This window comes from Pongo pygmaeus, chromosome 22 (genome assembly GCF_028885625.2).
Source record: "Pongo pygmaeus isolate AG05252 chromosome 22, NHGRI_mPonPyg2-v2.0_pri, whole genome shotgun sequence".
Classification (NCBI taxonomy): Eukaryota; Metazoa; Chordata; class Mammalia; order Primates; family Hominidae; genus Pongo; species Pongo pygmaeus.
Window position 1 is genome coordinate 44,282,929 of NC_072395.2, and position 15,157 is coordinate 44,298,085.

The following is a 15,157-nucleotide window of genomic DNA, read 5'->3' on the forward strand; positions in this document are numbered from 1 at the left end:
TTTTTTGAGGACTATGCTTGTTTTTATTTTTATTTATTTATTTTTTTTATTTTTGAGACGGAGTTTTGCTATTGTTGCCCAGGCTGGAGTGCAGTGGCACGATCTCAGCTCACTGCAATCTCCACCTCCCAGGTTCAAACTATTCTCCTGCCTCAGCCTCCTGAGTAGCTGGGATTACAGGCACCCACCACCACGCCCGGCTAATTTTTGTATTTTGGGTAGATGCAGGGTTTCACCATGTTGGCCAGGCTGGTCTTGAACTCCTGACCTCAGGTGATCCACCTGCCTCGGCCTCCCAAAGTTCTGGGATTACAGGTGTGAGCCACCTCACCCCGCCACTGTGTGTGTTTTTTAACTTAGCCTACCATTGGCTGAAATTTCCGCAGCTGAAAAATAGAAGCAAGCTCTAGTTGCTTTCTACTTAAGATAGGTATGTAAGTCCTGGCTACATCATGCCTCATGACCCAAACAGCCATTCTAGGGGCATAGGCAGCAGGCAGCATGCATAATTCCATCTGTCTCATGCTAAGATTCACGGGTGATCACTTTCAGAGAGCACGCTGAGCTTCCAGTGAAACCTTACACACTGAAAACTTACACACCACACTTTCACGGTGGACTGCAAGGTCAGCGTTTATGGGCACTACTGAGAGAAGGCCAGGGAGAGTGATGAAGTATGAATACGAAAGATGTAGAGAAGGCAAAGAAAACAGAAAAGAAACACAAAGCTTATGTCCCTGACATAACGATGGGAGATATTCACTCACCACAAACAGAAAATAGAACAAGGAAGACCTCTAGCCACAGTGGCAGGCACCCAGCAGCAGCTGGGCCACTCTCAGCCAACCCACCAGAGCTTTTTCGTGCAAAATGTTATCGATGTGCTGCACGTCTTCAGTGAAAACAAATGCTAAGCACAGAAAAGTTGCAAATCTTGCAGTAAAAGCAAAACAGTAAAGTTCAAATAGAAATACTTTATTCATCTTAAAGAAAAGATTTACTTTGAAGAAAGTAGGGTAGCTGGAGACATTCTTGGAAATTCTGGTTTGCAAAACCATTGGTTTTGTTTACTATCAGGGATTTTGTGTTAAGACAAATGATATCAGTATCATTCTTACCCCTATGAACCACAATTATTACGGCCATTATGGGCCTTAAGGTAAGACAGGATAGGGTAGGATAATAAGAAAGATGGAAAAGTAGGCCAGACACAGTGGCTCACACCTGTAATCCCAGCACTCTGGGAGGCTGAGGAAGGGGATCACTTGAGCCCAGGAGTTCCAGACCAGCTTGACCAACAAAGGGAAACCCCAACTCTACAAAATTTTTCTTTCTTTATTTTACTATAGCTGCTAGCAACTGGGAAAAAAATTTTTTTTTAATTAGCGGGGTGTAGTGTTGTGCACCTGTAGTCCCAGCTCTCAGGAGGCTGAGGTGGGAAGACTGCTTGAGCACAGGAGGTCAAGCCTGCAGTGAGCTGTGTTCATGCCACTGCACCCCAGCCTGGGCAACAGAGCAAGACTCTATCTCAAGAGATTTAAAAAAGGAAGAAAAGCAAAGGGAAGGAAAAAAGGAAAGAAAAATGGAGAAAGCAGAGAAATAGGAAAGAAATTCTCTTAAGATCAATAAATTAGAATAAAGGATGAAGAATACGAGAATGATCTGAATGTGTTAAAAACTGAACTGTGAGTTCGGAGATAAGAGGGGAAAAGCGAATGGAAGTGAAGAGACTGTGGCTCACGTGTTTCCCTGAAGCATCTGCAGGAATGTTGGTCAGATGCCTGCCGGCCTGAGAAATGAGGAGGTGGACAGTGACCAGGGATGAGTGCTTGTACTAGTCAGGATTCTCATGATAAACAGAACCCATACATATGTACATACATGCACAACACACATGTATATATCTGCATAAAGAGATTTATTATAAGGAATTGGCTTGTGTGATTATGGAGGTTAACATATCTGAAGATCTGCAGTTGGCAAACTGGAGAACTAGGAGAGCAATGGTGGAGTTCCAGTCCAAGGCCGAAAGCAGGAGGGAAAAAATGATGTCCCAGCTCCAAAGAGAGTCAGGCAGGAGAAATTCCCCCTCACTCAGGGGCAGGGCCAGAGTTTTGTTCCATTCAGGCCTTCAACTGAAAGGAGAGGAGAAGAGACGAGGCCAATCTCTTTCACTCAGTCTACTGATTTCAAGGTTCATCTCATCCAAAAACACCCTCATAGAAACAACCAGAATATCTGACCAGATATCTGGGCACCTTGTGGCCCAGTCAAGCTGACACACAAAATTAACCATCACAGCACTCATTGTGTAATAGGCCCCAACAAAAACACATGAGGAACACTGGTTACTCCTAAAACATCTACATTGACCAAGATTAGAGGACAGAATCTAAATTAGAAGTGCAACTTGGAGGCCAGGCGCAGTGGCTCATGCCTGTAATCCTAGCACTTTGAGAGGAGGAGGCGGGTGGATCACCTGAGGCCAAGAGTTCGAGACCAGCCTGGCCAACATGGCAAAACCCCATCTCTATTAAAATACAATAGAATTAGCCAGGCATGGTATTGTGTGCCTGTAGTCCCAGCTACTCGGGAGGCTGAGGCACGAGAATTGCTCGAGCCTAGGCAGCAGAGATTGCAGTGAGCCAAGATTGTGCCACTGCACTCCAGCCTGGGTGACAGAGCGAGACTCCACCTCAATGAAAAAAAAAAAAAAAAAAAAAAAAAACAAGTGCAACTTGGAGAAGCCCAAGGAAGGTGCTGAGCATGGAAGTGTCTTGCAAATATTCCTTCCCAGCTCCACCACAGACCTCAGGCTGCAACTTCCCTGTCACTCAAGACTCCACAAGCTCTCAGAACCTCTACAAGACAGGATGGCAAATCCCCAAATTACAGGCATGGGTTTTGGTTCAGAAAGTCCAGCTCTACTAAGTGGAGTCCCCTGGCATCTACTTTTGAAAGTCCCTGTGGCCTAGGTACTTGACCTCTCCCAACCTCAGTTTCCCCATTTGCAACAGCAAAAATAACAGTGCCCACCTGCTAGGATTGGCTTGTTTTGGTTTTTTTTTCTGAGACCAGGTCACTCTGTCGCCCAGGCTGGAGTGCCATGGTGCCATCATGGCTCACTGCAGCCTGAACTTCCCAGGCCAGGTGATCCTCCCACCTCAGCCTCCCGAGTAGCTGGGACTACAGGCACACACCACCACAACCAGCTAATTTTTGTATTTTTTGTAAAGATGGGGTTTCACCATGTTGCCCAGGCTGGTCTTGAACTCCTGGGCTCAAGTGATCCTCACACTGCTGTTTCCCAAAGTGCTGGGATCACAGGTACGAGCCACCATGGCTGGCCAGGATTGTCATGAGATGAGAAAGAAGCAATGGATACTAAGGAATTAGCCCAATACCAGACACATACTAGGTGCTCAAAAAAAGTCATAGTTCTTTTTGTTTTGTTTCTTATTTTATTTATTTATTTATTTGAGACAGTCCTGCTCTGTCAACCAGGCTGGAGTACAGTGGCACAATCTCAGTGCACTGCAACCTCCAATTCCCAGGTTCAAGCGATTCTCCTGCCTCAGCCTCCTGAGTAGCTGGGATTACAGGCATGCGCCACCACACCCAGCTAATTTTTTATTTTTAGTAAAGACGGGGTTTCACCATGTTGGTCAGGCTGGTGTCAAACTCCTGACCTCAAGTGATCTGCTCGCCTCGGCCTCCCAAAGTGCTAGCATTACAGGTGGGAGCCACTGCACCCGGTCTGTTTTTTAATTAAATGCTTGTTCCCTCCACAAAGTTGCTGCCCAGAAAAACACCAGCCACTTCCACAGAGAAATCTTCCTGGTAACTGTCACAACTCCCTTTTCTTTCTATCCAGGGTAGGCCTGGTTTGCAGTCAGGCAACTGACTATGTCAAGTACCAAGAGAGGTCCCTGCAGATTGACCAAGCCTAGGCAGAAAATGTTCACACTGAGGCATAATTGAATTAGGCAGAAAAGCAAATGCCTGGCAGGTTGGTTGAGAAAAAGGCCAGAGGGGCCTGGGGGACTTCCTTTGGGCAGCCAGGCCGATAATCAGGCAGCAACCACGTAACTGGCCTTGCCTCTTCCCTCCCCACAGAATATAAGGGATAATGGAAGGAGCTGCTCGTGAATCGTGCAGCTGCAGCAAACAGGCCTCCCGGGCCCCAAAAGCATTGCTACCCTTTTCCCTGCTGCCTGTTATTGGACAAAGGCAGGATGCAATTTGCCTCCTTCCCAGAATATACAAGACAACTCTGTATCCTATCATAACTGGAATCCTCCAAATTACCTCTTTTCAGAGAGGCCCCATCCAACTTCCCTACAGAAACAACAGTGCCTCTCTCCTACTCCAAGGAGAAGCACGTCCGAGATGTTTTCTTGGAATGTTTTCTTGACTTTCTGCAAGAAGCAGGTCGTGTTTAATGGTGCCAGCTCCTCCTGTAGCTCTATTGTTAGGAAGTGTCACTCTTGCCCCTGGGCACCCTGCCTCCCACGCAGATCTGAGATTCTTCAAGGCAGAACAGGTGCTCTCTCTCTGCACATTGCTTTCCTGGGCCTGGGAAAATGCAGAGCACATACTCAAAGGACCTCAGTGAAGGGCAGCATTGACCCACAGAGGCACCAGGGGGACAGGGGGACTCTCTTCCCTCCTTGAAAGTTGTATTAGTCTGTTTTCATGCTGCTGATAAAGACATACCCGAGACTGAGTAATTTATAAGAACAAAGTGTAATGGACTCACAGTTCCACATGGCTGGGGAGGCCTCACAATCATGGCAGAAGGTGAAACGCGTGTCTTACATTGGTGTCAGGCAAGAGAGAGGAGAGCCAAGCAAAAAGGGTTCCCCCTTTTAAAACCATCAGATCTCGTGAGACTTATTCACTACTATGAGAACAGTATGGAGGAAGCCGCCCCCATGATTCAGTTACCTCCCACCGGGTCCCTTCCACAACATGTGGGAATTATGGGAGCTACAATTCAAGATGAGATTTGGGTGGGCACACAGTCAACCCATATCAAGAGTCCATCAAAACAGTCCTTGTGGGCTTCAGACATCAATAAGCAGCTCCTAATCCATCTAGTGGTCAATTAAGCTAAGAAGCTAAACTGAGATTCTCAGAGGAAAAAGAAAAGGTTCGCTCTGGATGAATATGGCTGAGGTCCCACATGTTAGGACAGGCCCCGGCATCTGCGTCATCCCGTGGAGCGATATGCAGCTCCGAGGCCAGCATAAATCAGGCCCAGAGCCACAGGCATGGCCAGCCCACCGGGCCAAAGGCATGCCACAGCGCCATCCATCACACGGTGGCTGCCCAGTCACCGGCAGAGTCGGCCACGGGGACAGGAGGGCTTGGTGACTCCGGCTGCCAAACAGCAGCATGTTTGATTTAGTATTATCATATTTTTCTCATGAATTTTTAAATTCAGATAATTCACCCCGCATTACTTTTATAGATGTATATATACACACTGCATACAGGGAAGTTAGCCAAGTCTACACATGACTGAGTAATCCAATTTCAATGACCTTGATGATTCTAACATAAAGAAAGGCACTGGGCCTAAGTGGACCAGAGTCTGCAGTTCAGAGAAAGAGCAAACGCGGTGGCTTGGGAGGGGTAATGGGAAATGTGGCCAAGGACATCCCAGGAAGGACAGACAAGCTCCAAACCAACACAGCAGAAATGTGGAAGTGAAGCAATTTGTTCATACAGAAAAGGATGGACAATTAAGCCAACACCAGGCACCAGGCTCTGGGAGAAACTCAGTACCAGACAGAGTGAAAGCATGTGTGTGTGTGTGTGTGTGTGTGTGTGTGTGTGAGAGAGAGAGACACACACACAGAGAGAGAGAGAAAGAGAGATAAAGAGAGAGTGAGAGATACAAAAACTAGTGTTTAGGAAGATGGTTTACAAAGGACATGCCCAGGAAAATTTGAGAGTACTTCATAAGTGCAAGGATACTGAAAACGACAAAGAAAAAGAAGCGTCAGTGCTAATACCCCGACTAAAAATCTGGTGGCTGGAAGACTAGAGGTGATGCTAATAGAGATGAAGTTGGAAGAGGGAAAACAGTAAGTTTGGGTTTCAAGTTGAACTTCCAAGATTAGCAGACCACCTTATAGAGGGCACACCCTAAGATGATTGATCCCAAATGATCCATGTTCTTGTATAACCCCTCCTCTTGAGTGTGGGCAGGACATGACAAAATGATGGGGTGTCACTCCACTGATTATATTTCATTATGTAAGACTTATCTAAGCAGGCTGGGCCTTGAAAAAGCAAACTGCTGAGCTCAGGAGTTCAAGACCAGCCAAGCCAACATGATGAAATCCTGTATCTACTAAAAATACAAAAAGTTGGCCAGGCATGGTGGCACACACCTGTAGTCCCAGCTACTCGGGAGGCTGAGGCATGAGAATCACTTGAGCCCGGGAGGCGGAGACTGCAGTGAGCCAAGATCGCATTCCGGCCTGGGCCACAGAGCAAGACCCTATTTAGAAACAACAACAACAGAAAGGTTATAAGCGCCATGGCTATGACTAGTGTCAAATTGCTTGCCGTTGTTTTAAGAAAGCCAGATACCTGGATTGGACTCTGGGGTGTTCTCCGAGGGAAACCTTTGTCACACAAACTCTGTACTTCCTGGAATCGATACAGTACTAAGTTACGTGCACCAAGTTATAAAAGACTTATCCATAATATTTTCTCACTGAAATTCTCAGGGCTTTTACTATCTCCAAAATATATTTTTCCATTTTCCATAAGACTCAAAAGTAATAAACGCTCTAATAAATCTACTACAAAGTCACTGCAAAAAGTAGAAGATGAAGAGGACTCTGATGAAGAAAGCGATCATGATGAGATGACTGAGCAGGAAGAGGAGCTTGAGGATGACCCTACTATAGTCAAAGACTATCAAGACCTGGAAAAAGCAGTGCAGTCTTTTTGGTACGATGATGTCCTGAAGACAGGCCTAGATATTGGGAGAAACAAAGTGGAAGATGCGTTCTACAAAGGTGAACTCAGGCTGAATGGGGAAAAGTTATGGAAGAAAAACAGAACGGTCAAAGTGGGAGATACATTGGATCTTCTCATTGGAGATCTTCTGAATCCAATGTATCTAGGAGATATATTGGATCTTCTCTTTGGAGAGGATAAAGAAGGAGGAACCAAGACAGTGATGAGGATTCTCCTGAAAAAAGTGTTTGAAGACTGAAAGTGAAAAATACAGAGTGGTGTTACGGCAGTGGAAAAACTTAAAATTGCCTAGGAAGAGAATGTCTAAATAAACGGATTGCTTTTTAGCAATAAAGCTGCTTTCTAGTGGTAGAGAAAGCGGTCAAAAAAAGAAAAAAAGAAAATTGCCATGTTGGAACTGCCTATGAAGGGGCTGTGTGGCAGGAACTGTGGGTGTCTATAGGTAGTGGCAATGGCCTCTGAGTGCTGAGGTGGCCTCAGGCTGACAGCCATTAAGAAGCCAGAGGGCAGGACATGGTGGATCACGCCTGTAATCCCAGAACTTTGGGAGGCCAAGGTGGGTGGATCACCTGAGGTCAGGAGTTCGAGACCAGCCTGACCAACATGGCAAAACTCCATGTCTACAAAAATACAAAAATTAGCCAGGCGTGGTGGTGCACGCCTGTAGTCCCAGCTACTCAGCAGGCTGAGGCAGGAGAATCGCTTGAACCCGGGAGGCAGAGATTGCAGTGAGATTGCGCCACTGCACTCCAATCTGGGCAATAGAGCGAGACTCCATCTCCAAATAAATAAATAAATAAATAAAATTTAAAAAATAAAAAAAAAGAAAGTGCAGTAAAATGAATACTTTTCCATGGGTTAAAAAGCAAATGGCCAAAAAAGGGGGAAAAATAAAAGTGCTACAAAGACCAACATGACCTGGCCTGCTTGACCTCACTGAACCTTCTATATGCTCCTTCTTGCTCAGCCTGGTCCAGGCACACTGGCCACCTTTCTGTTGCTCCCACTCCAGCACGAGCTGTTATTACCTCTTCCCAGAATGCTCTTCCTCCATAGCCACATTTCCTTCCATTGTTTGCCCAAAGCCTTTCCCATAAATGCCTACCCTGACCAATGTATTTTTAATTGCACTCCAGTTACCTCATGAGCTGCTATACTTTTATCCAGACCATTTATCACCTTCTGCCATGCTATAAGATTTACTATTTGTTATGTTGATTGTTTTTCTGTCTTCCCCTGCTAGAATGCAAGCTCCACAAAGACTGATTTTTGTCTGTATTTTTTGCTGATAAATTCCAAGAGTTCAGAACAATACATAGTACAAAACACGTGCTCAGGAAAATATTTACTGAAAGGTTCAAGGCAGTCATTAAGCAATGAGATTGGTCTACATGTATTACTGTAGTAAGATGTCCATGAGATCTCATAAGGTTAAAAATTTTAAGAGCATGTCAGAAAACAACATGTGTACTATGATCCTTTCTCATATATGTACAAAACAAAAACTCTCCTTTACAAGCAATCCATTCCTGAAGTCTTAACATGGGCCAGAGCAAGGTAGGCATTCACACAGGAAGTGGAGGCCATGATGTCACTGAGTAGGGTGTCCAACCCAACCCAGCAGGGTGAGGAAGGGGCCATGTGGAACAGCAGCGCAGCACGCGTGTCCAAGCCAAGCACGACAAGGAGGGCATCCACGTGGGAGGAAGTAGAGCCAGGAAAGAGATTGGTTACATACATGCCAGTTGATCAAATAAGTAAAGATATGAAGGATAATGGGCACCACCAGAGTTCTGCTTGTTGGAGAAGCCATTTAAATGTGGAAAAGGAGAAAACTAGAACAAACCTTATGGAGCTGAATCAGAATTGAAGGCATCAGTGTGAATTCATGTGTGTGAAGATGTAACTCCCTAGTGAGCGTCTCGGGACAGTGACTCCCCAATAAACAGTGAGCACACCTTAAGCCCAGATTTTGGTTTCTACGTCCCAGTGTCCACTAAAAGAAAGCACGACTCCTTAGACAAATGGCTGGTTCCCCTGCTGGGGCAAGCAAAGAATAAGATAAGCATAGAGTCCAGGCATGGTGGCTCATGCCTGTAATCCTAGCACTTCGGGAGGCTGAGGGGGGTAGATCACCTGAGGTCAGGAGTTTGAGATCAGTGTGACCAATGTGGGGAAACCCCATTTCTATTAAAAATGCAAAATCAGCCGGGCATGGTGGCACATGCCTGTAATCCCAGATACTTGGGTGGCTGAGGCAGGAGAACTGCTTGAATCCAAGAGGCAGAGGTTGCAGTGAGTCGAGATCACACCATTGCACTCCAGCCTGGGCAACAAGAGTGAAACTCTGCCTCAAAAAAAAAAAAAAAAAAAAAAAAAAAGACCCTAGAACATAGGCTAGAAAGTAAGGAAGTACGCAAAGAATGACAGCACAGAGAAACAAGCTCCTCTTAGCCAGCTGAGTGGCAATATGAGTATCAAGATAATTTCATTTTTTTAATTTTTTTTTTTTTGAGACAGAGTCTCACTCTTGTCGCCCAGGCTGGAGTGCGGTGGCATGATCTCAGCTCTCTTCAACCTCCGCCTCCCAGGCTCAAGCTATTCTCCTACCTCAGCCTCCTGAGTAGCTGGGATTACAGGCACCCGCCATTACGCCCAGCTAATTTTTGTACTTTTAGTAGAATGAAAGTAATGGAATATAGGCCACTGAACAAGACACAGGAAACTATGAGCGAACAGTAGAACAGCTCAGAATCTGGACCACCAGATGGGAAGCGCTAGAACACAGCAATTCCGTGACGTTGCTGCTAAAAACGCAGAACCGGATTCTAACTGTGGAAAAATTATCAGGCAAACCAAAATTGAGGAAGCTTCTAGAAAACAATAGCCTGCCATCCTCAAAAGTGTTAAGGAAAATCACAGCTGTCAAGGAAAAACTGAGGAACTGATCTCAACTGAAGGAAACCACTAAATGTGATGCAGGATTCTGAACTAGATCCTTTTGCTTACAAAGGACATTCCAGGAACAACGGGAGAAATCTGACTGGGGTCTGAGGACTAGAGGGTGGCAATGTGTCCGTGTTAATTTCCGGATATCAATGGCTATCTTGCGATTACGGAGGAGAACGTTCCTGGTTGTGGGAAGCACACACTGAGAATTCCAGGGTAGGAGAACATCAATATGTCACTACACTCAAGTGGTTCCAGAAGGGGGTTGTTGGAAGAGAAATCTCTTTTGCATTATATTCTTATCTTTCTGTGACTGTTTAAAATTTGTATATTATCTAAAGAATAAAACATTTGCAAAAAAAGATAGGTTGGTCCACAGATCATTTCTGGAAGGGTGCAGGAGAGATGGAGGAGGCTCAGGAAGGAAGACTCTCCTATCAGCTCTGCAGGGACACTGTGGGTTCTCTGCTGGCACAGAGAGGGTCATACCTGGCGGAACCCAGGACCAGGTGCATGAGGATCAGTAGCCTCCCTGCCGCCCTGGCAAGGGTGAGCTTCCTTGAGCTCCTGTTCCCATATCCGCTTGTCACTCAGGGCAAAGGGCCTTTGCCAGGGAAACTGGGAAACATCTGCTGCATTTGTAAGATTCTTTAAGATAAGATGAAAAAGTTGGCAAATTTCTCACACGGTTTCTTTATTATTTTAGGTTGCAAAGAGGTTTGTGATGTGCTACAGTTGATCAACTTTCATGTTTTTAAAACTTTTTACTTGGAAATGTTTTATGGTAGGTACATAATCCCCATGTACTCACGATATAGCTTCAACTATTCAATCATAGTTTGCGATACTCCCCCAACACTGGCTTATTTATTTTGAAGAAAATAAGCATCCTATTCTATCATCCATTGATACCTAACACTTATTTCTAAAAGAGAAGGACCTTTTACCTAAACATCATCCTACCCACCCACCACCCAAAAATCCTTAACACCACCAATTAACCATTCCCTGTTTAAACATCCCTGATTTTGTCTCCCTCTCTCTCCTTCTCTCACAGTTGTTGTGTTCAAATTAGGATCCATACAAGATCCAACATTGCACTTGGTTGATTTGATTCTCCCACAGATTCCTTCTATTTCTTTTCCTTTTGCAATGTTTTTCATAGTTGTCCTTTTCCAGTTCAACATCTTTGCAGTTTAAGATGCTCCTCTCTCCCTCCTTTTCACTGACTCCGCATGTCTCCTCCCTGATCATTTTTTTAGAAAATTTCTTATTGACAAATCTTCCATGGGCCCAGAATACTGGCACCTTATGTTCAGGCTCCGGCAGGGAGCTCAGTGGAGGAGGTAGAGAGCTCTGAGGTAGAGAGCTCTGCTAATCCCAGCACCAACTTCACAGAAAACAAAAGTGCAAGTAAATTCCGCAGAAACACCCAGACGGTCATTGCTCTACCATTAGCCAAGATTTGGGTGCACCACTGTCCCTCTTAGCTTCCTCATCTTTAAATTGAAGGCATTGAAAAAGATCATGATCATGACAGCAATGACAACGACATTAACAGGACATTTAATATTTGTCCAAAGGTCCCTCAAGATTCCTTCCAGTCAAGACTTTCTCTGATTTTAAGCATCAAACACACTTCAATATATTAGTGGAGAGCAACATTCTGGTTAGGGGGGAGATATTTCATAAATGACAAATGAAAAGTAAGACAATGATAACAAAAGAACGGAGACCACAAATGTAGATGACAAAAGAAAACTACAGTCATCGACATATCTAAATTTGAATAACATGCTATGTTTCAAAGCACTTTCTTATACATTAGCAAATCTCAGCCACACTAATAGGTAAATGATAAAGAATGGTATAAAAGGTTAATAATGGTGGAACCTTGGGTATGCAGGTGTTTCACTAAACCAGTGGCTCTCAACCTGGGTGATCTTGTGTCCCCCCACCTCCTGCCTCCAGGGGTCATTTAGCAATGTCTGGGGACATTTTGGTTGTCCCAGCTAGGAAGGTGTCCTGAACTCTACTGGGCAGAGGCCAAGGCTGCACTGAAATATCCTTCAATACTTGGCACAGACTGCACCACAAAGAATTATCCAGCCCACAATGTCAGTAGTTCAGAAACTGAGAGATCCTGAGATAGGCAAGTCCCCTTGTTACCCAACTGAAACTGTACTAGACCAGGGGACTGGGGAGGCTACTGAGGCCTGAAGGCACAGGAAGTCAGACACCCTGTATTACAATCCTCCACACTGCGGGCTACCCTAACACATGAGGTTCAATAACAAAACAATTGGCCGGGTGTGGTGGCTCATGCCTGTAATCCCAACACTTCAGGAGGCCAAGGTGGGTAGATGACATAAGGTCAGGAGTTCGAGACCAGCCTAGCCAACATAGTGAAACCCGTCCCTACTAAAAATATAAAAATTAGCTGGGCATAAGGCGCAGGCGCCTGTAATCCCAGCTACTCAGGAGGCTGTGGCAGGAGAATTGCTTGAACCTGGGAGACGGAGGTTGCAGTGAGCCAAAATCACACCATTGCACTCCAGCCTGGGCAACAAGAGCGAAACTCCATCTCAAAGAAAAAAAAAAGAAAAAAGAAAACTGTCCTGGTTTGGTTTTGTTACTGAGATAGACCACAATATATATTTCTGAATCTGAACTATTCCCTCAATGTATTCATTGTACTTACCAGACACTGTCCAACTGAAGAATTTACCTGCTTAGCAGACCTGTCTCTGAATGACAGCACCTGCACTGATTTAGACAATGGGCACCTGCATCCTTGGGAACGCTTTACTCTAATGGGAGCGACCGACAATGAATATGTCCATGAGAAAGAGTCAGATGGCCATGAGTGCCATGATGAGAACAGAGCAGGAAGAGGAAGGGGAGGGGAGGGAGGGGTCTGGGGAGAGGGCTGCTACTTCAGCTTAGGTTCTCAGGGAAGCCTGTCCGGGGAGGTGATATTTCAGCCGAGACCTGAAGGAAGTGAATGGCTAGCCAGGCAGAGCTTGGAAGGACAGTATCAGGGGCATGCAGTGGGAAGGCCTGCAGCAGAGGCATGCTGCATGTATTCTAGTCCCAGAAGGAAGGCCTCTGAAGTGCCCTAAATGAGGAGGACAGGAGGTGAGAGAGAGGCGGGGCCAAATCCCTTGAGGCCTCCTAGTCCCAGCAGAAAGTCTAGCTTTCAAACAAACTGTAATGGGAAGCCATTGGAAGTTCAACCGGAGGAGTAAGGAGAATTGATTGCTATTGATTGATTGATTGATTGACTGAGACAGGGTCTTGTTCTGTCACCCAGGCTGACTACAGATCAAAGCTCACTGTGGCCTCAACCTCCCAGGCTCACACGATCCTCCCACCTCAGCCTCCTGAGTAACTAGGACTACAGGCATATGCCACCATGCCCAGTTAATTTTTTTAATTTTTTCGTAGAGATTGTCTGGCTATGTTGCCCAGGCTGGTCTCAAACTTCTGGATGCAAACTATTTCGATCCCTCTAGCTATTCTGTGGAGAATGGACATTATGCAGACAAGAACGAAGAAGAAAACCGACTGAGAGGCAACTGCATTAAGAATTTTACTGAAAATCAAAACCACCCAAAAAGAGAAATATCTGCCACTGATGAAGATATTCCAAAGAAGAATTCACTCCTAAAAGCTATTTCAAAAGACAAAAGGCCCCAGATGTTTAATTATTAGTGGTCTCTTTCCAGTAAGGGTGCTGGGCAGTGTTGCCTCCCCACCCCACCCTAGATGGCGTCCGCAACCAGAAACTCTGGTGTGAAGCTATCAATAACTTTCTCCAACAGGCTGGGACTCTGGGATTTGACCATCAGGGCGTGGTGAAGGGCACCCACCATCTGGGAGAAGCCTGGCCACAGGGAGCAATGCACAAGGAACTTTTGGACCAGAGTAACAGTGAATATAAGCTCAGATCTGCGTGGTATACTCTCTCTCACATTTTATTTGTGTTCTTGAGTGTTCTGGTCTCCCAGTCTTCAAAGAGCCAACTGGAGCCGGATGGTGCATGGGAAAAACGGAGGCTGAGACTCTCAGCCTGAGGTTCCATTATCTTCCCCTCTTTTTCCTCAGGGTGCTTTTCCTCGTACTTATTATTCCCAGCCAGCACGGCAACAAGATCCATGGGGGACCCACACCCAGGTTACGGTGTGGATCTAGAAAATGCACCAAGGAGGCTCCTCTGCAGGTTTTAAACAACAAGCCCCAGGTCAGTCTAGCACGTGGTAGACTCCAACTCCCCAGGAAGTTAGCCTGAGATCTGAAGCTGAAGCCACTGCCCATATTAAGGAGTTTGTCCTCTCCTCCCTGACAAACCCCAGGCAGCAGTGGGTGGGTGGTCAAGCATCGGAGGATGGTCCTCTGTCCTAGCCTTTCTTCTACCATCTCCTTCGACCACACACACACAAAGGCAGGTAGCAAAACCCCATAATCTGTGCACCACTTCGGAAGTGCCACTGTTCAAGGCCAGGCGTGGTGGCTCACACCTGTAATCCCAGCACTTTGCGAAGCTGAGGCAGGTGGATCACTTGAGGTCAGGAGTTCGAGACCAGCCTGGCCAACATAGTGAAACCCCATCTCTACTAAAAATACAAAAATTAGCTGGGCGTGGTGGCGGGCACCTGTAATCCCAGCTACTCGAGAGGCTGAGGCTAGAGAATCGCTTGAACGGGGAGGCAGAGGTTGCGGTGAGCCAAGATCGTGCCACTGCACATGTTCCTGCCTGGGCAACAGAGCGAGACTCTGTCTCAAAAACAAAAATGAAAAAGGAAGTGCTACTGTTCAAGAACAAGTATAGACATCCCCGCATCCTAAGAGGTCCTTCATCCACCCAAACTTAAGCTTCACACTTCAGAGACTATTAATTACACATTACGACACCAATTACATCTGAATGCATTATAAAACAGAATCTTTGCTAAGCAATTTTACTGTTTTAATTCTTTTCTTCCACCATTTTTAATAATTAAACTCCTGTTTTTATATTAAGATGCAATTAAAAAAGAAAAGTCCTTTAAATTTTCAATCTATTTCATTTTTTTTACCTAAAGATTCAATAGCCATCCATTATAATGTAGCACACAATATAGCCAAAGGAAAAATGAATAACTTAGATAAAACAAGATGAATTCCATTTAGGGGGAAAAAAATACAAGTCTACTTATTTTGAAAGCCC

The 15,157-nt window shown here is 45.4% G+C and overlaps 2 protein-coding genes across 10 annotated transcripts in view; one reads left to right on the top strand and one right to left on the bottom strand.

The window, feature by feature from the left end:
- TIAM1 (TIAM Rac1 associated GEF 1) overlaps window positions 1-15,157 on the bottom strand; it is a 485,833-nt gene that overhangs the window by 334,277 nt on the left and 136,399 nt on the right. The gene's annotated exons all lie outside the window — the stretch shown is intronic.
- LOC129022375 (mitochondrial transcription rescue factor 1-like) lies at window positions 6,551-7,237 on the top strand. The gene has a single exon (XM_054468484.2). It carries the CDS (start codon window positions 6,551-6,553, stop codon window positions 7,235-7,237), a length of 687 nt encoding a protein of 228 aa, XP_054324459.2.

What these genes read in the sequence shown, in the direction of transcription:
- LOC129022375 (XM_054468484.2), top strand. Translation starts at nt 6,551, where the DNA reads ATGGCTATGACTAGTGTCAAATTGCTTGCCGTTGTTTTAAGAAAGCCA.